The 22,216-nt window shown below is 36.4% G+C and overlaps 2 protein-coding genes across 2 annotated transcripts in view; one reads left to right on the top strand and one right to left on the bottom strand.

The window, feature by feature from the left end:
• Nucleotides 1–21,794, top strand: part of PALS2 (protein associated with LIN7 2, MAGUK p55 family member) — a 112,023-nt gene extending 90,229 nt beyond the window's left edge. The window contains exons 10-12 of the mRNA XM_022585029.3: nucleotides 2,652–2,854; nucleotides 3,826–3,954; nucleotides 10,251–21,794. Of these exons, the coding sequence (XP_022440737.1) occupies nucleotides 2,652–2,854; nucleotides 3,826–3,954; nucleotides 10,251–10,427 (509 nt within the window). The 3' untranslated portion in view covers nucleotides 10,428–21,794. The remainder of the gene's footprint in view (nucleotides 1–2,651; nucleotides 2,855–3,825; nucleotides 3,955–10,250) is intronic.
• The window catches only part of GSDME (gasdermin E), a 142,542-nt gene that overhangs the window by 8,763 nt on the left and 111,563 nt on the right, over nucleotides 1–22,216 (bottom strand). The window contains exon 11 of the mRNA XM_089917603.1: nucleotides 1–22,216. This exon is cut by the window's left edge and continues 8,763 nt beyond it. The gene's annotated coding sequence lies outside the window, so the exon portion shown is untranslated.

Genomic DNA, 22,216 nt, shown 5'->3' with positions numbered 1-22,216 from the left:
AACACTAAAAAAGTTAATTGTGTTAGCTTCTTAATATTCCAGCATATAAGTACACCATGCTTTACTGTTATCACCCACTTATATGGTTTGGGTGGCTTTTTTGTTATAAATAAAGAGATGATAAAATGTGTATACATAAATCTCAGATGTAAAATTATTAGACCAAAGGATGTATAGAGAGATTTATAAATATAGAACTATTACATATATTTATTTCAACTTCTTGATTTCTTCATGCCAAATTAATTTCCAGAAGATGTACTATTTTACCTTTCAAGACTTATTTTTAGTAAAGATTCAAGTCTGAATTTTTATATATAAAAGATTTATGTATATCCATACATTGTCAAGTATCACTTCTTCATATAATGTGGGTGGTGGTTTACTTTTCCTTAAATCATTCATGTTTATGTAGTGTTTAGTTTGTTTGTTTTAAGCCTCAGAATCAACACACACAAAAATAATACTGATGAAATGTAACAAGTTTGCCTAATTTTTGATACACAGTCTTGTGCCACACATTGGTGGGCTGGTTGGGGAAGTCTCATAGGGAAGGACGTAAATGCTGGTGTTGGATTAAATTGACTTAGTTTTCTCTTTATATTGTGAAATGGTCCTAAAATAAAATATAAAAAATTATTAATCCAGGTGGACAAGCTACCTTATGAATCATGTTTTCCCTTTAATACATCTTGGGATAGTTAAATAAAATGTTACTTTGTTGATTATTTCCTAACTATTTGAAGAGCTACTAAAGATTAGAATTTTGCCTGTCAATCACAGAACTTAAATTCTAAGCAATCGCATTACTTAGTTGCTTAGCATATAAGCCTAAGGAATCGGCTGTAGTCAATCCACCCTGTTCTAATTTCTCTGTTCTAGAAATGGAAAGGGGCTTAATTATGTGCCAATGTAGATTTCTTTTTTGAGTCTTCACTAGAGAATGGTATTGTCATTAAAATTCGCTTGTAAACTAAAAACATTTCACCAAGAATTTGAGATTCCCTCCACATGTTGGAGGTAGTGTTGGGGGGGCAGTGTGTGTGCCTGTACATATTTATTTCAAGCAGCACGTTTCCATAAATGGTTTCACTGTAGTGCCTCCCCAAAAGTCGTACTCTTCTAAAATTATCTTTACGGATATTAAGCCAAGTCCTAGTATGTATGTATTTGGGGAGTTTAAAATTGCCTTAGGAGTTTTATCATACCACCTTTGGTGAATAATCCCAGAAACCTTAGAGATCACACATTTTTGAATATGAAAAGCCATCATAGCATCTTGAAGCTCTTTAAGTGACTTTATAAATCTCTCCACAGTGGTCTGGAATGAGCCAGAAAACAGCAGGGGAAAAAGGGAATCCTCTTGTACATAATAATCTTATTTATGAATTAGACCCTTATTATTGAGCTTGAACTTAAAGTTTTTTTCTTATAAAAGTTTTCTTGATGTGTTGTGCTTATTTCAAATAGTCAAAATTCTGTCAGTTTTTCATCTGGTTACTTTGTAACTTTAATTGCGTGTGGTTAATGATTTTGGCAGATATTCTGCATGTATAAGTACTTGATTAATAGAAGTAGAATACTGTTTTATATCTGATCTAGGCAAACTCAGATTAAGTTGCTAAACTTGAAAATAACACACACACATACACAAATTACTTTTCTTCCTAGGGAGTGCTAGCAAGTTGGCAGAGAATACCTAACTCTGCACCTTTGCAACAGTTGAAAAAGTGATAATCGTCCATTCCTAGCACAGCCAAGTTGCAAAGGAGTTGTATGTCTCTAAAATACCTGACAAAAGGATGTTTTAAGTTTTTGACTTGGTCTCTTCTCATTCTCTCAGAATACTTCAGGTCAGAGTAGAGAAAGTTACTAGACCATAATAACATCCAGGCGGCTAGATCCACCGAGGTGCAACACCAAACAATTAGCATTTGGGAATGTTAATTAGAAGGAAGCTAGAAGAAAAGTTTGGTGCTGGGGCAAGATAAAGGATAGATAATTTATGGGTAAAACTACACTTCAGAAAATTGATAATACCAACTAAGAATAGAATTTTGCTCATCTGTTGGACACTTAATTAGGAAATGTTCAAAGAAGTGTGAAGAAAGGCTGTAATTGATATTCCTTAAGGAGAAGGGGAGTGCTGGTCAGCTGGAAAAGATGTTCACTTGCAATATACCTCACACTTATTAGCTCTCACCATAGTTAAGAATTTAACTTTAGGGCTCTGCTTCTAGGTAAATAAATATATTTTGAGTTTCAAACTGACTTTATAAAGCACATTTTTTGGATATAAATTGTATATTGGAGACTACCTCTTAAAACATTACTAATCAGGGGTCTGCAAACAATTTTATTCAAGGGCCACGTATAGTAAATATTTTAGGCTTTGCAGGCCATCTAGTCTGTGTCACAACTATTCCGCCATTGTAAAACGAATGAAACCATAGGCCATAAAATGAATGAACATGGCTGTGGTCCATAAAACTTTATTTACAAAAATAGGAAGCAGGCCAGGTTTGGTCATAGGCCATAGTTTGCCAACCCCTGCACTAAATGGAAAAGACTTAGGCTACCCTGTGCCTTTTAGTTTGTTTTTTAATACCCTGCACTGTCTCTGTACAAATTCTCAACGCTATTTTATTTAGTTACTTCACGGAAACCAAGGGAAGATGAAAAAGATGGCCAGGCATATAAATTTGTGTCACGATCTGAGATGGAAGCAGATATTAAAGCTGGAAAATATTTGGAACATGGGGAATATGAAGGAAATCTCTATGGAACCAAGATTGACTCTATTCTTGAAGTTGTCCAAACTGGACGAACTTGCATCTTGGATGTCAACCCACAAGTAAGCTGCATGATTCCAAAGATATTTTTTAAGTTTTATTTCCTGTGGAGTTTTTGTTTCTTCTTCAGATTATGAGGGTGGCTCTTTCCCTCTATTACTTGTGACAATAGGGAACCTTATTATGCGTCAACAACTAGTTAAATAAATCTCTGATCTGTTAGCCAACAGAGGCATGGATAGCTATAGAAGCTTGATAGAAGTTTAGTATTTATTTACATGCTTAAGTAATATATAAATGCATGTGTTAGGAAATGTTAAATTTAAAATTTGAACAAGGCTGAAACATGAGGAATAAAAATTAAAGTCACACCCCTTCCACCCAGCACACACCCACCCACTCACCATTCATTTCATTCTCATTCCATGTCTCCCTTATTGACCCCTTCTCACCATTCTACACTCAACCCAGTGGGTTTTCTATTTTTGTTGTTGTTTCTCTTATACATAAATGGAAAAATTTTATACAGATTCTTTAACCTTTTTTCATTAAACAGTATTTCTTGAAGATCTCTTCATGTTAGGTACTGTAGAGATTTTTTTGTTCTTTGTAATTGCTGCATGGTATTTCATAGTGCAGATATATATTTATTTATATAACCACTCCAATTAATGGACACTGAAATTACTTCTGCTTTTTCAATATTAACAGAATTCTACAATTAACATGGAAAGCATTTACATCATTCTTGATGATTTGGGGATCATTAAGTTTAATACTTTCCTTGGTTCAAGGGTACCAGAAAGTAGTGAGATTGAGGTCAGAACAAAATTTAATGGATCACCATTTTAGGAAAGTACTGTATGGAATCAAAAGGATAGAAGGGAGGGGGGGCAGATAGCAAGTATTAAATTATGTCCTTTATCTTGAGGAAGAGGGCAGATGGACTTTGATTATTTAGTATAAACTAAAGGGTAACATAATTCAAATTCTAATCCTGTATAAATTGGTTTGTAATTGTTCTTCTACACAGGCCCTGAAAGTGCTGAGGACATCCGAGTTCATGCCCTATGTTGTGTTTATTGCTGCTCCCGAACTAGAGACCTTACGTGCCATGCACAAGGCTGTAGTGGATGCTGGTATCACTACTAAGCTTTTGACGGTAAGCAGTTCTTTTCAGGCTAACAATACTATTTTCCTCCTAAAATTTTTCCTTTTTCTTTTGGGCATGTTTAATTCTATCCATATTTATGAAATAAACACACTGTATAAGGTATTGGAGAATAAAAATTTGTTCCCTAGATGTAGTTAGGATTTGGAACCGTATTGCTTTTACTTAGAAACCATTGTTCACTCTATCTTAAAACAAGTTTACCCCCCCTACGTAAATGAAATGGACCAATGTTAAAAAGTGCATATTAATCTAACTCCCTCATTTTACTAATGTGGAAACTGGTCCCGAAGACCAATAACAAGTATGTTCATCACAAGGTTTACTATTGGTAGAGTTAGGTGTTCTGACTTTTAGTTGTTACATGTCTTTTTTCTCTTGTTCTTCCTCTCTCTTCTCATGTTACGGAAAATTTTAAATATGTACAAAAGAGGGAAGAAATGAACTCCCAAGTACCCATCACTTAGCTTCAATAACACATGGCCATTTTTGTTTCACTTAGACCTCTCTTCACTTCCTCCCTTACCATGAATTATTTTGAAGTAAATCTTTGATATCATATCAACCATAAGTACTTTAGTATTTATCTCTAAAAGATAGACTTTTTGGACATAACCATAACACCATTAGCATATCAAACATTAGGGAGAGCAACTTTTTCTCAATATCATCAATATACAGTCTGTATTTGAATTTCCTCAGTATTTATCTTTTTTTTTTGACAGTTTGTTCAAATCAGGATCCAAGCAAGATTAACATGTTGCATTTACCTGATGTCTTCTAAATCTCTTTTTTTCCCCCAGCTTGAGGTATAATTGATATACAATAAACTGTACACGTTGAAAGTATACAACTTGATAAGCTTGGGCATATGTATACACGCATGAAGCTACTGCAGTCAAGATAACAGGCATGTCCCTCGTCTTCATAAGTTTCCTTGTGCCCCTTCAGAGTCCCTCCCTCCTTCTTCTACCTCTTCCACACTATAGGTGATAAGCCTTGAGATCAGGTAGTTTTAATCCTCTTTGTTCTTTTGCAGGTTGCTCCATGTGTCTACTGAACTTTATGAATATTTGAAATATAGTTATCAATGTTTTTATATCACTGTCAACGAATTCTAACGTTTGCATCACTTCTGGATTGGTTTTGACTGAATGACTTTGCTCCTCATGGGTCTTATTTTCTTGCTTCTTTGCAATCCTGGTAATTTTTTATTGGATACCAGACATTGTGAGCTTTGTCCTGGGATGCAGTAATGTGGAAACAGTTTGTTCCTTTCAGATCTTGCTTTAAAAATTTGTTAGGTAGAACCAGAGCAGTTCTCATTCTAGGGGCAATTATTCTTCACTACTGAGGCAAGACCCATTTGAGCACTCTCCCAGATGGCCCATGTGACATGAGGTTTCCTGTTCTGCCTGGTGGGCGTGGGTACTATTTCTGGCTCAGAAAGAATACCTCTCATCCTTTCTGGTGGTTCTTTGGCGACCCTGGGTAGTGGTAACGTGCACAGATTGGTATTCAGCTGAATGCTGGAGGGGGACCTTTACAAATCTCCAGAGTTCTCTCTCCATACTGCTATTCTATCCAGTATTCTGTCCTGCAAACTCCTGCTACTTTGTTCTCCCTGGGCTCTCAGCTCTGTCCCAACTTAGAGTCCAGTAGTGTCCTCCTGGGCTCCACCTCACTGTGTTGCAGCTTGGAAACTCTTTCAAGCCAGTAACCTGGGGTAATCGTAGGGCTCATCTCATTTGCTTCCTGTCTCTCTGGAATCCCTGTCTTCCATTACCTGATGTACAGTGTCTTAAAAAGTGTTCCATACATTTGGTCTGTCTTAGTTGTCAGGCAGGAAGGTTAGTCTGATATCTGTGATTGCATATTAGCTGGAAGCAGACCTCTCCCTTTAGACTGTTTTAATCTGTAAATCTTCACTGCCTCCCTCCCCTCTCTTTTAACCTTCTAACTTAGTTGTTTAAAAAAACTGGGTCATAGAAAAAGTGGGGCCTGATCTGTAAAGTTCCTCAGTAGCTCTTCACCTAATGATTTTAGCAATTTTTATTGATCTTTGCCTGGCTCCGTTAATTTTTTAGGAATTGTGAAGTGGTGTTATTCCAAGTTTGTCATTTGTTCTGCATTTATAAACTAGAATTGTTCTAAATAATAACTTTTCCTTATCAACTAGTTGATGACTCTGAAGTAGAGTATATATAGGAAAGTCAGAACATAATGCTTGATACTTCCCCTTTAAGGGTCAGTTTTCAGAATAATGGGTTTGTTCAGTAACAGTCTCCAGAGGCGACAGGTGACCAAATAAGGTTTGTGGTTTTTTTAGTTTCATCATGAGCACATGCATTTAAACCTACTTGATGTGTTTTATTACTCTTTTGCAATTATTATTCTTATTGATGTTCAAATCGCCCCATCTTTGACCAACAGGGGCTTATTTAAGTTGGCCCTTGAGACCTATTTCATGAGCCTAATCGTCTGAGATAGCTTCCTTGCTATATGACAAATGCTCCAGGCTCATCTTGTACGTTTTCTATTCCAGGCCAGGAATCAGTTACTTCTCCAAGAAGCTCTGGTTCCTTTTAGAGTAAATGGTATTTTAGGACCGTAATACTAGGGGTGCACATTGTCCCAAGATTGATCATTGTTTCTAGCTAAATGCACCTTTTAGGTAGACAGAACTAGTTTGGTTATGTGCTTTTCTGTTTGTATGTTTGAAGGAAACTAAATCATGAATATATATTGATACTTCCCAATCAAATTCAGGATTACAGGGTTTTATTTAACCTCTTTCATATATATAACTCCATTCTCCCAGGCTGAGTATCCCAGTTCTCAAAAACACCGGGAGTGTTAGAATATAGCACATAATTGCTCATTTGATTCATCTCACAGTACACATACAACAGTCTGAAAATAAGTGTACAAATACTACCAGGTGTGATTACTGTGAACTGTCTCTTTCTCCTTTATCCTTAGGGTTCATCCCACTAAGTATATACAGTCAAATCAAATCGCTGTGTTTTAAAGTCACTTGGAATACTCTGTGTACTTAGGTCAGCTATTACTCTCTGATGTTTAAATTGTCCTGTCTTCAGCTAAGAAGAGCCTATTCATCTTGTCTTAGTCTTTTTAACACAACCCCATAAACTTTGATGTGCTTCCTGGTATGACGAGCTGCTCCAGGTTATCCTTACACATTTCTTGGCCCAGATCTGGAACCAGCCTTCCAAAAGCCCTGGTTCCTTTTAGTGGGAAATGGTATTTAGAGATAATATAGAAGCTAAAGGTGTGCATTCAACTTAGTTTGTCATTGTTTCTAGGTCTTCTCAGTGGCCAGATGAAGGAAATATATTTTCCCCTTTTGGAAAATATACATCATTAATTCAGTTGGATAGTTCCAACTCACATTTTACATTTTTACTTCCTGGACTATGTTTATCTTTTTTTCCTCCTATGCTGAAAGTCTTGGTTCCTGATGACATTAACGTAGTTTCTGACTTTACATGTGTAAACTAAGCACATACTATATATATAATTTCTGAGTAACAATATTAACATTAACAGTATGATTATTGAAAAGTTTTAAGTTTCAGACTTAAACTTTTTTAAAAAAATTGTTCTTATGATATATCCCTTGAATATTATTTTAAAGTCGCTAAAATAATTCTTTTCTGTGGTTAAGGCATCAACTTGAAACACAGATTTGTTTCATTTTGCTTTTGCTTTTTAGGTATTGCTCTTTTTATTTTTATTTGAATTTGATTTTGTTGTAATATAATTCTATACATTTTCATAGTTTCAAAGTAAATCTTAAAAACAAACAAACAGGGGCTTCCCTGTTTGTGGCGCAGTGGTTGAAAGTCCGCCTGCCGGTGCAGGGGACACGGGTTCGTGCCCCGGTCCGGGAAGATCCCACATGCCGCGGAACGGCTGGGCCCGTGAGCCATGGCCACTGAGCCTGCGCATCCGGAGCCTGTGCTCCGCAACGGGAGAGGCCACAGCAGTGGGAGGCCCTCATACCGCAAAAAACAAACAAACAAAAGTCTAGCCTTTCCCTATCCTCTCTACTCTGTTACCTCCTACCCACATAGTCATTTTTACAATTTTTTTTTAATATAAGCAAATATGTATGTGTATCCTCCCTCCCTCATTTCTTACATAAAAGGTAACTTACTACATACAGTAGTCTGCCTGCATTTTTCACTTACTAATATATTCTGGAGATCATTCTAGAGCCATACATAGAGATTTTTTAATTCATTTTTCCATCTATATGGTATACTCCATTATTGTTACAGGATTGTTATTCTCAAAAAAGAACTTTTTTTTTTTTAACAAGACAAATTGCTAATGACTGTATTAGGTAAGATTTGTTTACAAGTTGAATTGTGGCCTGTTTATACATCTATAATAAAAGATAGTTGTTTCAAATTGATTTCGAAATCTTAGTGAAAATATTAACTATAGTACTAGTATCCCTCAGGCTTAGTTGGGAACCCATTTCTCTCTATATACTTTCCTTTAGGTGTTTTCACCAAATCCACTAACTTACATATCGTTGTTATGCTGATGATTCCTAATTTATATGTAGATAACCCAGACCTCAGAGCTCCAACTTATATAACCATTACCTACTTAACGTTACGTCTGCACTTGGATGTCTCACAGACGTGTTAAACTTAACATGTACAAACAAAGTAGAATGTTTTGTTTCCTCTCACCAATATCGTGTTTTTCACACTCCCACCCCCTCAACTCTGCATCTTCTGCAACCACCCATTTATTCAAGCTAGAAACTCGAGCTATTTTTTTTTTTTTTTTTGCCATATGCAGGCCTCTCACTGTTGTGGCCTCTCCCGTTGCGGAGCACAGGCTCCGGACGCGCAGGCCCAGCGGCCATGGCTCACGGGCCTAGCCACTCCACGGCATGTGGGATCTTCCCGGACCGGGGCACAAACCTGTGTCCCCCTGCATCATCGGCAGGCGGACTCTCAACCACTGCGCCACCAGGGAAGCCCCTCGAGCTATTTTTGATTCATTCGTATTCCTCACTTTTCATATCCAGCCCATCAGTTAATCCTGATGATTTTATCACCAAAATATATTTCTAGTCTGGTGTCATTTCCATCTCCTCTGCCACCATCATAATCCAGAGATGTCTTTCCATTGCATCTAGGTCCTCCATGACCTAGCCTGGGCTATCTCAACTTACTACCCACCCTCCCTAAGCCTCCCTCCATCTTGGTCTTTCAGTATCTTAAACACATCTGGGTCATTTTCCTCCTGAACTTTACATTCCTATTTCCTCTGCCTGGAATGGTCTTTCTCCCACTATAGTTCTCAGTTTAAATGTCATTTACTCAGTTTAAATATCATTTCTTCATTTGTAGAGTATTTGTAAGCACTCTGTCTAAAGTAGATCTCTTAAAATTCTTTGTTCCTGGTTGGTTTCGTTCATAGTACTTGTTACAACTTGCAGGTTTTTGTTTATTTGCCCTTTATTTGTCTCCTCCACTGGAGGGTAGGAGCCCATTCTCTCTTATTCATTTTTATAGCCACAAATTATGAAATATAGTAGACGGTTTAATAGGAACTCAGTATTTGAAGAACATGTAGAAGCATTATGAAATTTCATAACACTTGCAATTTAATGAAAAGCTTTACTTGCTCATGCAAAACCCATTACTTATTTATTCCCCCACATTGTTCCAAAATGACTAGAAATACTTTATGAAATACGAACAGTACTAGCTAAAAAGATAGATAAAAGTGTGTGTGTGTTGTTGGGGGTGGGGAGCATGGACAGGCGGCCTTCAAAATACATTTCTGAGATTCTTTTTCTTAGAGAAAGGCAGCAAATTTGGCTTTGAGCTTAACAGCCGCTGCAGATTGGGTTCCATGAGTTACAGAATCCATACGATAAAAATGTTTTGAAAAGGGTGATGCAGTTGGGCTAGAGACCAGTCACCTACAAGAATTCTTTTATTACTTTGGGTTTCACCCCAAGATATTGTCAGCAGTCTTTTAATCAGGAATCTTACCTTAGTATCAGTGAAACAGAAGATACAGAATACTCATAAATTCAAACATGAGTGCCAGCTGGAAAGACTAGGATATGAACAGATGGTAATGTCTTTTTTAACAATCTATATAGATTAGACTTTGAGGATTAGTATCAGAATCACAACAAACAAATATCCAACCTACTTATTCACTTTGAGTTGGTTTTGAGCAATTAAATATACATTATGTAAACTTTTCCTTTTAAAACTCTTTGACAGGACTCTGACTTGAAGAAAACAGTGGATGAAAGTGCACGGATTCAAAGAGCATACAACCACTATTTTGATCTGATCATTGTAAATGACAATCTAGACAAAGCCTTTGAGAAACTACAAACTGCCATAGAGAAACTGAGAATGGAGCCACAGTGGGTCCCAATCAGCTGGGTTTACTGATGATTCAATAAGGTTCACAATTAAAATAAAACTTTCAAAAAGTGACTGCAACAAATAAACCTTCTACTGAGAAAATACATGCACAGATAGAAGATATCTGCCAAGTCCAGGCATTTTTATTGTGTAGATTGAAGTACCAGTACACTATTCTGGATTTTTATAGAAAATGTGGTTGGGAAGGTGTACTAATATATAATTTATCTTAATTTTTCTAACTTTTTATGAATAATCTTTCTATTCATATCACATAAAGAAATGCGTTGAAGCATTTTGTATATGTTTTGATTTAGTACCCTTTTTCATCAAAGGAATTTTCAAATCATTCACTCTAACATTGGTCTCATATTTTCACTGTGATAATGAATACTTGAAATAGTTTTGTAAAGCTGTCATTTAGTTCAGTATTTAGTGAAGGGTCAGCTACTCTTATTAGGAGAAAATAATGGTTTATTGGCCTTCTTTCCTAATATGTATAATTTCTTACAGAAGCAGAATTTTAATGTCAGTGCTACAGCTAGTCTACTACCATCCAATACTGACATCAGAAGTCTGCTCAATGCTACATAGTTTCATTATTACAGAGATGTATGGCTATCCACTTTAATTTACGCAGCTATATTAGTTTTTTCTCTTCATTCTCTCTCTCGTGAAAATATGAAGAGCAATACTTTGCACTCTCATTTGTTGCAGTGACAGGCTGATGCTTCGTTAACATGTACACAGCAAGCAAGGCCGTGCCGGCTGAGAGAGTGCCTTATCCTGCAAAACCTTACAGCAAAATGACTCTGAAAGTTGATTTATTTGTACATGTAAAAGTTTAACTAACAAAAATGAACCTATTGCTTTATACAGTTTTTTTATTAGGATATGGTCAGCAAATGTATCACACCTCTGAAAATTTCTGTGACACTGAAAAATGCCTCCAAGTTTGCAATTGGGGGGTTTGTGAACAGTGTGCTTTTGAAGTGTGATGTGATCATTAGGGTATTTTTTCGGTTTGTTATGTTGTGAACCAAATCCATTGAACAATTTATGAAATTTGGAAATAATTGTCAGCTGTTTTATCTCAATATAATATATACATTATATAATATGTACACTGTATGTATTATATAATATATATTAAATAATGTATTATATATATTTTTTACATTTCTGTTAGGAAATGTACTTTTTTGTTTAATGATTAGGAAAACAGCTCTCCGTCTTTAGATGCATTAACATATACAAATTTCCAAAATTAATCTCAGTTAGTGTATTCTTTTAGGATTCTTAGATGGTATAAATTCTTCCTAAAACATATTCAGAGATGCAGGTCATCATTAAACTAAGTTAGCCATATTTTATATTGCTGCTAGCTTTTCACATAAACAGTATTCACACTTAAAGGGTTAGGTGCTTAAATACTGGTGGTCATCTTTGTCTGGTGCTAGGCACCAGACACCTGGCTGCTGAATTTGTTTTCCCCTCACCAAAGCTGTCACACGGAATGCGGCCGGGAGGACTCAGAGGGAAGAGAAAATACATGGCATTAAGCAGCATGCACACACTGTTCTTCACAATGAGACCGAACACCCAAGTTGCTGTATGGTTAAGATTGGAAATCCACAGGTGTTTTTTTTCATCCAGCATTTCATATCCAGAACACAAATTCATGTTCTTTGTCCTAGGATAGGAAATTGGTGGCAGAATGGATCACACCCTTTTAATAACTTTGGTAACTTTTAAACCACATATATTTACATCAAATTCTTGGCTTCTCAAAGCAACATGAATCAAAGCACAGTGTCGAGATGATGTCCCATGACTTAGTGTCTCAACACACTGTAAGCTTTAAGAGAAATTTTATTTCCACATTCTCAGGAAATGTGCTGTCTTCTGCGGTGTGCCTTCATGCTGCTGTGTGGAGCCTCTTTGGAATCATTGTAGCAGCTCAAGAAGTTTATACACAAAATATTTTACCCATCTTGACACAACAGAGATGATTTTTACATCATATATATCTTAAGCCTTATCATATGGTATAAAATGCACATTATTTAGAAAACAGACTACACTTAAAGGAATTATTTCTATTATAAATGGTATTCATGACTAACTACTTAGTTAATATGAGATGCCTCCTAATATAAAATGGAACAGTGCAGTTGATTTCATTTCAGTCGAGACACCAGAGCTGAAGAGAATAAATTTAGAAAAGTTCGTTTATCTCAGTAAAGAGTCATTGAACTTGAAACTCAAGTCCCATCTGGGTCTGCAGGAACCAGCAGAGCTCTGCTGGGGCAAGGAGTCCCAGAGGTTCTGGGATTCTCCCGAGGCAATGAGAGTATAGTTGTGATCAACGAAATGTGAACCTCTCTTGTAGGAAAGGTCTAAGATAATTAGCTTTACTAATGAGAAAATAGTTTAAAGTGATGTTGAACAATTGGTAATAGTTAAAATATACATGCACGTGCAAATGCTTTTGGGAAACAATGTGCCAGTACACTAATGCACCTGAGGATTCCTTGCAGACAGGTGAGTATCCACATTCAGCATTCAGGGCATGACTGTTTATATACAGCTAAATAGTATATATATTTTTTATTTTTAAATATACAAATACCCCATATCCATAGAGTTGATGTCCCTGGACGAATCATTTAACCGTAAGTAGTAGAATATATGTGATGCACTCAAGTAGAATTTAACTTTTATTACAGCCATGCCTCGATTATGCAGTCTCAATTTCTGTTTGATATTTGGATAGTATCAAATAAAATACTATCCAGTACATCAGAACTTTGTTTACTTTTGCCAAGTCTAACCATACCATTGCTGAAGATAGCTTTCTAAAGTAGAAATCGTATCATAAACCCAGTACAGCAATAGTAGCCTGAACCCTAGATTCTAGAATCTAGTAAATTTAATATAATAGCTTATAAGGACAAGTTTTCTTTAAAAGAGCAAATTGGATATTAACACAAATTTAGAAAATAATGTAAATTAGCAATAAAATATGTTAGTGTAGCATTATAGACTGGCCAGATACTAACTGCTTTGACCGTAATATCCCAATGACAGTAGAGGACGATCGTTGCTTTAAAGATTCACTTAAATTTGTACTTATTTTTATGGATAACAGTAAGTGTCATGATCCAGTAATTGGGGTTGATTTTTATGATGGATAGCCATGGAGTTAGGTACAATTATTTTAAATTTGTAAACACTGAACATAAAAGTTTTGAAAATTGGTCAAAATAATGATCTACTTAACATTGTACTTACACGGCTTCTGAAACAACACCCCGTTTTCCAGAAATCACAGGCTAGGGAGCCAATAATTTTATAGTAATGAATCTTTATACTAAAAATGGAAAAAGCAATCCTGAAGTTTTATGTATATAGATAGCAGGTCATTTTTTAAAAGTTTGAGTCACCATATATAATATATATATTATATATATATATATACACACACACACACAGCTATGTGTATAATATGTAAAAATTCTCCCAAGATACATGAATAGTAAAATTAAATCTGTTCACCCATGTAATTATAACTAGTGCTTTTACATTTTTAATTACTCCCAATTCTTAGACATTATGAAACTTTTTTCACATTGTTTTCATAGGCTGTGGCTTTACCTTGAGGCAGATACTAATCCCCTTTCTGAAAAATATATTTGGAATTAAGCTCAGAAAGTTATTATAACTTAGTTTCCTTCGGGAAAAAGGACAGAGTCCTAGATGGAAGCCTCTTGGGAAATACTTATTTAAACCTTCAAATGAGTTTGTGATACGGTTCAGGCTTAAGAGATTATGGTACCTGCCCTCCTCTTGTTTCATTGGATTTGTTGTGAGAATTCATGTAATAACATCTGTAATAGATTTGGAGTTCTTGGGAGAAATTCAGAATTTTAAATAATAGGATTATTGTATATAGTACAAGTTAATATTATTCACAGACTTTTAAGAATACAGTCGACTAATAATTCATGAGTTTTTACGTATACATTGTGTATCTGCGGAAGATAACAATTATATGATTTTTTTTAAGGTAAGATTATTTTTTAACTGCATTTTTGTTAGCTTCAAGTTTTATTCATTTTTAATATTTCCCATAATTTGTCATGTTACTTTGTGTGTTCCTGGAATGATTTAATGCACAGAATCAAAAATGAGTCCTTAAAAGCACTAGAAAGTGAAGGAATGATATCTCATTTCTAAGGTAAGAATTTAAAAGCACGGTTTGCACTACTTCTGCAATACACTGTACTGCTTTCTTTAAAATAGTCTCTCTTTTGATAAAAATAGAGCTGGTGTACTTCTTCTACTGGTTGAGATCCTAATTCTGACTCCTGACCATGTTGACTGTTGATAAAATTTATATCTCCCTTTAGTTTTAATATTACACTTTTTAAATAAGGCTAACTTAATATTTGTCTTCACCTTAAATTACAAGAAGTAATTTATAACTGATGTGATAAATGCTAAATTGGAAAATCCTTATTAAGCTACTTTATCTGTTTATTCACTTACCCTGAGGTTGCTTATCTTTTAGTTCTTTTAAAATGTACCTCTTTTGGAGGTAACATAGTGATTGGTGCACACCATTCAGAAATTCTACCTTCAGTTTTAAAACAGCTCTGAGGATGCATTGATAGTTCCAGCCTGGAAGAGGATGTGTTCTGCTTTCTTAGTGGTCCTGGTCAGGAGATCTTGAGTTCAGAATCCTACTCTAAGTCCAAACCTTTAGCAAATCCTTGCTACCTTGACCACTCACAAGTCAAACAAAATTTAAGTAGGCAGTCCACAATTTAAGTAAGCATCCAAAGACACTCTGATGTTTGCCCCTTAAAGCTGCCCTACCTTATGCCTGAAGTTTATCACTGCAGCCCTATTGTTTAGTGTAAGTTTAAAAGGCATCTGTTTCTTTAAAAGGGGAAACACATTCAGTTAGGTCCAGTTAGGGGACCTTGAATCCAACATAACATGAATGCATTTTAGATTTGTTCTCTACTTGCTTCAGGGCCATTGGCTGATACTGTAGTGCTAAGATAAATCTGACTTGCCTCCACATGCCAAAGTCGGTCAGAAGTGACAATTTTTTTTTCCCCTACCAGCTTTTACTGTTTCTAATCTCTGGCACAAACTGAATGAACACATCTACAGGTAATGTAAATGCCATTTACAACTTAGCAGATTAAATGCCTCAATGCTTGCAGTGTCTTGCAACTCAAGACAATGGGACTTGTCTTGAGTCCCATTGAACAAGGTATTGTCACTACCACAGAGTAGAAGCCAAAAGGTCTTATTTTAAAAGTTGGAGATAGATGTCTTTACTGCACTTCAGCAATAGCATGCCAGGGGTAGAAACATACAAATATGACAAGCCGTGTCTGAAATTTGACCTTCCTCACATCAGTCAAGGTGGCCTGGGAGCTTGGAGGAAGAGGGAAACTCCTCTGCTATGTATTACTAACCCAGAAGTCATTACCAGTTAAAATGTGTGGTTCTCATCTTACTCTTAAATAGGAGAGGCAGGCAATGGTATGAGTAACCTTACTTTGGAGACATAAACCTTGTTCTGGTAAACATGGTCCGACTGAGAGATGCCTTCAGTCTTTTCAGTAAAACCTGATTTGAGGAATAGCTGATCTCCATCTGTAACTGAAATACAAGATAAATATTTCCTTTGGCTGTGTGTCCACTTTAAAAAACAGCTGCTGACTCCTGTTTTTTCAGTAACATTGATTTTTAAGAAAGTGGTGTCTTGGATTTTGCTGTAGAAGAATGAGCCCTGGGGTTCAGCAGCTGCTATAATTTCCACGTTGTTAGCTCTGTTAGAGCCCATGATGAGAAACTGATGTGAAGACCTTGGGGGACTTTTTTTCCATCTCTCTTGGTATATATTTATTTTGAACACAGATGCATGCTTCTTTTAACCTCTGGTCTTTGAAATGATTGTAGAAGAGACCTTTTTGTTTTTGTTTGTTTTTTAATGGAGGGCAAAATGCTTGTTAGCAACCAAAAAATCAAAGCTGAACAAGCTGCCAAAGTAAGTTTCTGGTGAAAAAGTTTAAAAATAAAATTGCTACTGCTTTCCAAGTAACTGTATTACTAGTTCCTGTATAAAAGAAACATTATTGCTGTCCTTGTATAAATAAAATTTTCCTGCAGTACAATTAAGTATTGATTTCTCAGAAACTGTCCCTATAAATTTTTCTTTTCACATTATTTCCATATGTTGTCCAAAATGAAAGTTACTGAAATGTCCAATCTGTGAGATTGCATACTCCTGGTAAAATATTTTTGTATATGTAAAGAAATAAATATTTAATATTGGGAAAATGTGTTTCATTTATAGGTAGAACTAAGGCTTGGAGATAATAAAATACAGAGAGTATCAGATTAGCTTCACCAATTTCTTTTAAATGCTAATAGTCTTTGTTAAAAGCCTCTAATGTTATTTTAGATTTTCCCACCAAAATCAATTTTTCACCTGCCTCCCTTTTTTCACAAGGAAATCCTAATTATTGTTTCATCTATCCCAGCCCAAAGATTCCGTGGCTTTCAAAGATGACTTCTTCAAGGAAAGATTTCCAGAGACAGGGAAGGTTAAAATACAGGATCAAGAAAAGACCTCTAAGCTTAGATGGCATGGAATACTAGGACCATTTCCCAGCTAGCCAAGAAAGAGAAACCCTGGTGGGAAAGACAATGCCTGCTGTGGCACACAGCTCAGCCCTGAAGCCTGCGGTGAGAAAGGGAGGTGGACCCACCAGACTGGCCGAGGGATGGAGGCGTGAATGTGGGTGAGTGCAGGAAGCCTGTTTCCAGAAAAGGTACTTTGGCAACTCTTTCCCAAGCTAGTTTCCAGGATTCTATACCTCATACTTCAGAAATTGCCAGTCTAGTGTATTTCTGGTATTTCTGATTTAGTCTTTTAATTGATATATAGCTGCTTTACAATATTGTTAGTTTCAAGTGTATAGCATAGTGATTCTGTATTTTTACAAATTATATTCCATTATAGGTTATTACAAGATCATGGGTATAATTCACTATGCCATACAGTAAATCCTCACTGCTTATCTATTTTCCATATAGTAGTAGTTAGTATCTGTTAATCTCATATCCCTAATTTGTCCCTCCCCCTCCCCCTTTTACTAACCACAAGTTTGTTTTCTATGTCTGTGAGCCTGTTTCTGTTTTGTATATACATTCATTGGTATTTTTTAGATTCCACATGTAAGTGATATCATATAGCATTTGTCCTTCTTATTTCACTAGGGATAGTACTCTCTAGATCCATCCACATTGTTGCAAATGGCAGTATTTCATTCTTTTTTATAGCTGAGTAATATTCCATTACATATATATATATATATATATATACACATCTTTTTTTTGAATTTTATTTTTTTATACAGCAGGTTTTTATTAGTTATCTGTTTTATACACATGAACATATACATGTCAATCCCAACCTCCCAATTCGTCACACCACCACCACCACCCACCCCCTGCCACTTTCCCTCCTTGGTGTCTGTACGTTTGTTCTCTACATCTGTGTCTCTGCAAACTGGTTCATCTGGACCATTTTTCTGGGTTCCACATATATGCGTTAATATATGGTATTTGTTTTTCTCTGACTTACTTCACTCTGTATGACAGTCTCTAGATCCATCCACGTCTCTACAAGTGACCCAATTTCATTCCTTTTATGGCCGAGTAATATTCCATTGTATATATGTACCACATCTTCTTTATCCATTTGTCTGTCGATGGGCATTTAGGTTGCTTCCATGACCTGGCTACTCTAAATAGTGCTGCAGTGAACATTGGGGTGCACGTGTCTTTTTGAGTTATGGTTTTCTCTGGGTATGTGCCCAGTAGTGGGATTGCTGGGTCATATGGTAGTTCTATTTTTAGTTTTTTAAGGAACCTCCATATGGTTCTCTATAGTGGCTGTATCAATTTACATTCCCATCAACAGTGCAAGAGGGTTCCCTTTTCTCCACACCCTCTCCAGCATTTGTTGTCTGTAGATTTTCTGATGATGGCCATTCTACCTGTTGTGAGGTACCTCATTCTACCTCATTGTAGTTTTGATTTGCATTTCTAATAATTAAATGATGTTAAGCAGCTTTTCATGTGCTTCTTGGCCATCTGTATGTCTTCTTTGGAGAAATGTCTATTTAGGTCTTCTGCCCATTTTTGGATTGTGTTGTTTGTTTTTTTAATATTGAGGTGCATGAGCTGTTTATATACTTTGGAGATTAATCCTTTGTCCGTTTGCTTCGTTTGCAAATCTTTTCTCCCATTCTGAGGATTGTCTTTCCATCTTGTTGATGGTTTCCTTTGCTTTGCCAAAGCTTTTAAGTTTCATTAGGTCCCATTTGTTATTTTTGTTTTTATTTCCATTACTCTAGGAGGTGGGTCAAAAAGGATCTTGCTGTGATTTATGTCAAAGAGTGTTCTTCCTAAGAGTTTTACAGTGTCTGGTCTTACATATAGGTCTCTAATCCATTTTGAGTTTATTTTTGTGTATGGTGTTAGGGAGTGTTCTAGTTTCATTCTTTTACATGTGGCTGTCCAGTTTTCCTAGCACCACTTATTGAAGAGACTGTCTTTTCTCCATTGTATATCCTTGCCTCCTTTGTCATAAATTAGTTGACCATAGGAGCGTGGGTTTATTTCTGGGCTTTCTATCCTGTTCCATTGATCTGTATTTCTGTTTTTGTGCCAGTACCATATTGTCTTGATTACTGTAGCTCTGTAGTATAGTCTGAAGTCAGGGAGTCTGATTCCTCCAGCTCCGTTTTTTTTCCTCAAGACTGCTTTGGCTATTCGGGGTCTTTTGTGTCTCCATACAAATTTTAAGATTTTTTGTTCTAGTTCTGTAAAAAATGCCACTGGTAATTTGATAGGGATTGCATTGAATCTGTAGATTGCTTTGGGTAGTATAGTCGTTTTCACAATATTGATTCTTCCAATCCAAGAACATAGTATATCTCTCCATCTGTACACCACATCTTCTTAATGCAGTCATCTCTTGATGGGGACTCAGGTTGCTTCCATGTCTTTGCTATTGTAAGTAATGATGCTGTGAACATTGGGGTGCATGTATCTTTTCAAATTAATGGTTTCATTTTTTCCAGATAGTGGGATTGCTGGATCACGTTAGTTCTATTTTTAGTTTTTGAGGAACCGCCATACCATTTTCTGTAGTGGCTGCACTGATTTACATTCCCACCAGCAGTATACAAAGGTTCCCTTTTCTCCACATCCTCTCCAGCATTTGTTATTGTAGGCTTTTTGATAATAGCCATTCTGACCAGTTTGACGTGATACTTCATTGTGGGTTTGATTTGCATTTTTCTAATAATTAGCAGTGTTGAGCATCTTTTCATGTGCCTGTTGGCCATCCCTATATCTTCTTTGGGAAAATATCTATTCAAGTCTTATGTCCATTTTTTGATTGGTTTTTTTCTATGATTGAGTTGTATGAGCTGTTTGTATATTTTGGATATTAACCCCTTGTCGGCAGCCTCATTTGCAAATATTTTCTCCCATTCCATAGGCTGCCTTTTTGTTTTGTTGATGGTTTTCATTTGCTGTGCAAAAGCTTTTAAGTTTAACTCAGTCCCATTTGCTTACGTTTGCTTTTATTTCTTTAGCCTTGGGGGACTGATCCAAGAAAATATTGTTATGCTTTATGTCAAAGAGTTTTTCACCTATATTCCAAAAAAAATAGGTTTTAAGTAAAGTCATCCCTTGGTTATGCATGGTTGGGCATCTGTGGATTGTATAGTACTGTAGTGTTTATTGAAAAAAATCCCCATATAAGTGGACCTGTGCAGTTCAAATTCATGTTTGTTCAAGGGTCCAACTGTGTGTGGTTCATTCTTCCATCTTATACTACCTGTTAGTTTTCTATCACTGCAGTAACAAATTACCACAAACTCAGCAGCTTAAAATACAAACTTATCATCTCAGTTCTGTAGGTCTGAAGTCCAACACAAGTTTCACCAGGCTAAAGTGAAGTTGTCTCCCAGGCCCTGCCCTGGCTCTTACCTGCAGGTCTGGAGGAGAATCTGCGTCCAGGCTCTTGCATGTTGTTGGTGGACTCCAGTTCCATGCAGTTGTAGAACCGAAGTCCCCTTCCTTGCTGGCTGTCTGACCGACTGCTCTCTTGTCCTTGAACTGGCCCCCTCTGTCTTGAGAGCCAGTGACAGCACTGAATTCTTCTCATGCCTCATCTTTCCTGCATTTTCTTTGGACAAATCCCTCTCTCACTGACCCTTCTGCCTTCTTTCTTTTAAGGCTCCACCCAGATAATCCAGAATAATCTGTCCATCTCAAGGTCCACAACCTAAAAACACCTGTAAAGTCTCCGTTTGCCAGGTTCTAGGGATTTATTAGGTCATGAACACATTTTAGGGGCCATTATCAGGCCAAACCACACCAGCTAATCATGTCAGCATTTCTTCCTATATCCATTTATGAAACAAAAGTGGTTGTGGAAACGAGTTAAGGTGGTTGTTCTCTTCTAGGAAGTACTACTGTATTTACTGTTTTCTAGGTGTTCTGGGATACTAGAACTTGTTTCCAAATCTAATTATTAAAAGAAGTATGGTTCTGGATCTCAAGCAGTAAATAAACATACATTTAAAATTAATATTTAACGATGAGGAAACTAGTTAGTTAGAAGAACCTTTTGGAGGCCCAGTCTCACCCTCACTGGAGTCCAGCACTACTTACTACCTCACCCACCAGATCCCAATGGGGGTCTGCTGTAGCAGCATAAGGCTGTATCTTTTTCTTTTTTTTTCAACATCTTTATTGGAGTATAATTGCTTTACAATGTTGTGTTCGTTTCTGCTTTATAACAAAGTGAACCAGCTATATGTATACATTATCCCTTCCCTCTTGCGTCTCCCTCCTACCCTCCCTATCCCACCCCTCTAGGTGGACACAAAGCACCGAGCTGATCTCCCTGTGCAATGCGGCTGCTTCTGGCTATATCTTTCTCAATAGCTAATGTCTAAAACACAGTCCAGCAAGATAACTGGCCAGTCTTAGATTGCCTTAGTTGCTTGCTGTTTGATATAACCCAAACTTCCAGCACTTGCTTAGATGATGGCATCTTTTCTTTCTGTCTTAAAGCCTATCTTTAGTTTTTGATGTTTTGGGTTTTTTGTTATTTTTAAGACGTACAAAATTGTAACAGGAACAGGAATAGAAGGGTGAACCACTCCCTCTTGCGCCCCAACCTCTAAATCCTTTCCTGTTTCTTGTGAACTCTTAAATGAGGGTTCCCATGCATTATGATACATGTATATCTGTTTTTCACACAAGTAGATTCATATCACACATTCTGTCTGCAGTACGTTCTTTATACTTATTTCAGAAAACCAGACAAGAGGCATGTATAGTACCACCATCTTAACACAACTATCTTGACTTTTGAATGTTCTTTCCAATTTGTGAATAAGGTGCTTATTTTCTAAGTATTTGCATAATTTTGTCTTTTAATAGAGGTCATGAAAGGGTTATTTTCATTTCTTCCTTATTATTAACATTCATTAAAATCTCAAGTGCAGAAAGGGAATAAGTAAGTGATGCTGAGGTGAAAAACAGGTACTGAGTAACACAATGTTTCTCTCTAACAACTGCTTGCCCTCCTGCTCCTAAAGTAAGAAATTCTAGCAGTAGGTCTCAGCAGCTTCTTGCTAAGGGAAAGCAGAAGTGGCTTCAGAGCCCCAGTGGCATCAGGAGCACTCAAGAGGCAGTCCAGG

Source organism: Delphinapterus leucas, chromosome 9, assembly GCF_059928025.1.
Source record: "Delphinapterus leucas isolate spDelLeu-1000000601 "Yukka" chromosome 9, BTC_Dleu_Yukka2, whole genome shotgun sequence".
Classification (NCBI taxonomy): Eukaryota; Metazoa; Chordata; class Mammalia; order Artiodactyla; family Monodontidae; genus Delphinapterus; species Delphinapterus leucas.
The sequence above is the reverse complement of the archived record's forward strand: the minus strand, read 5'-3'. Positions and strand labels throughout refer to the sequence as shown.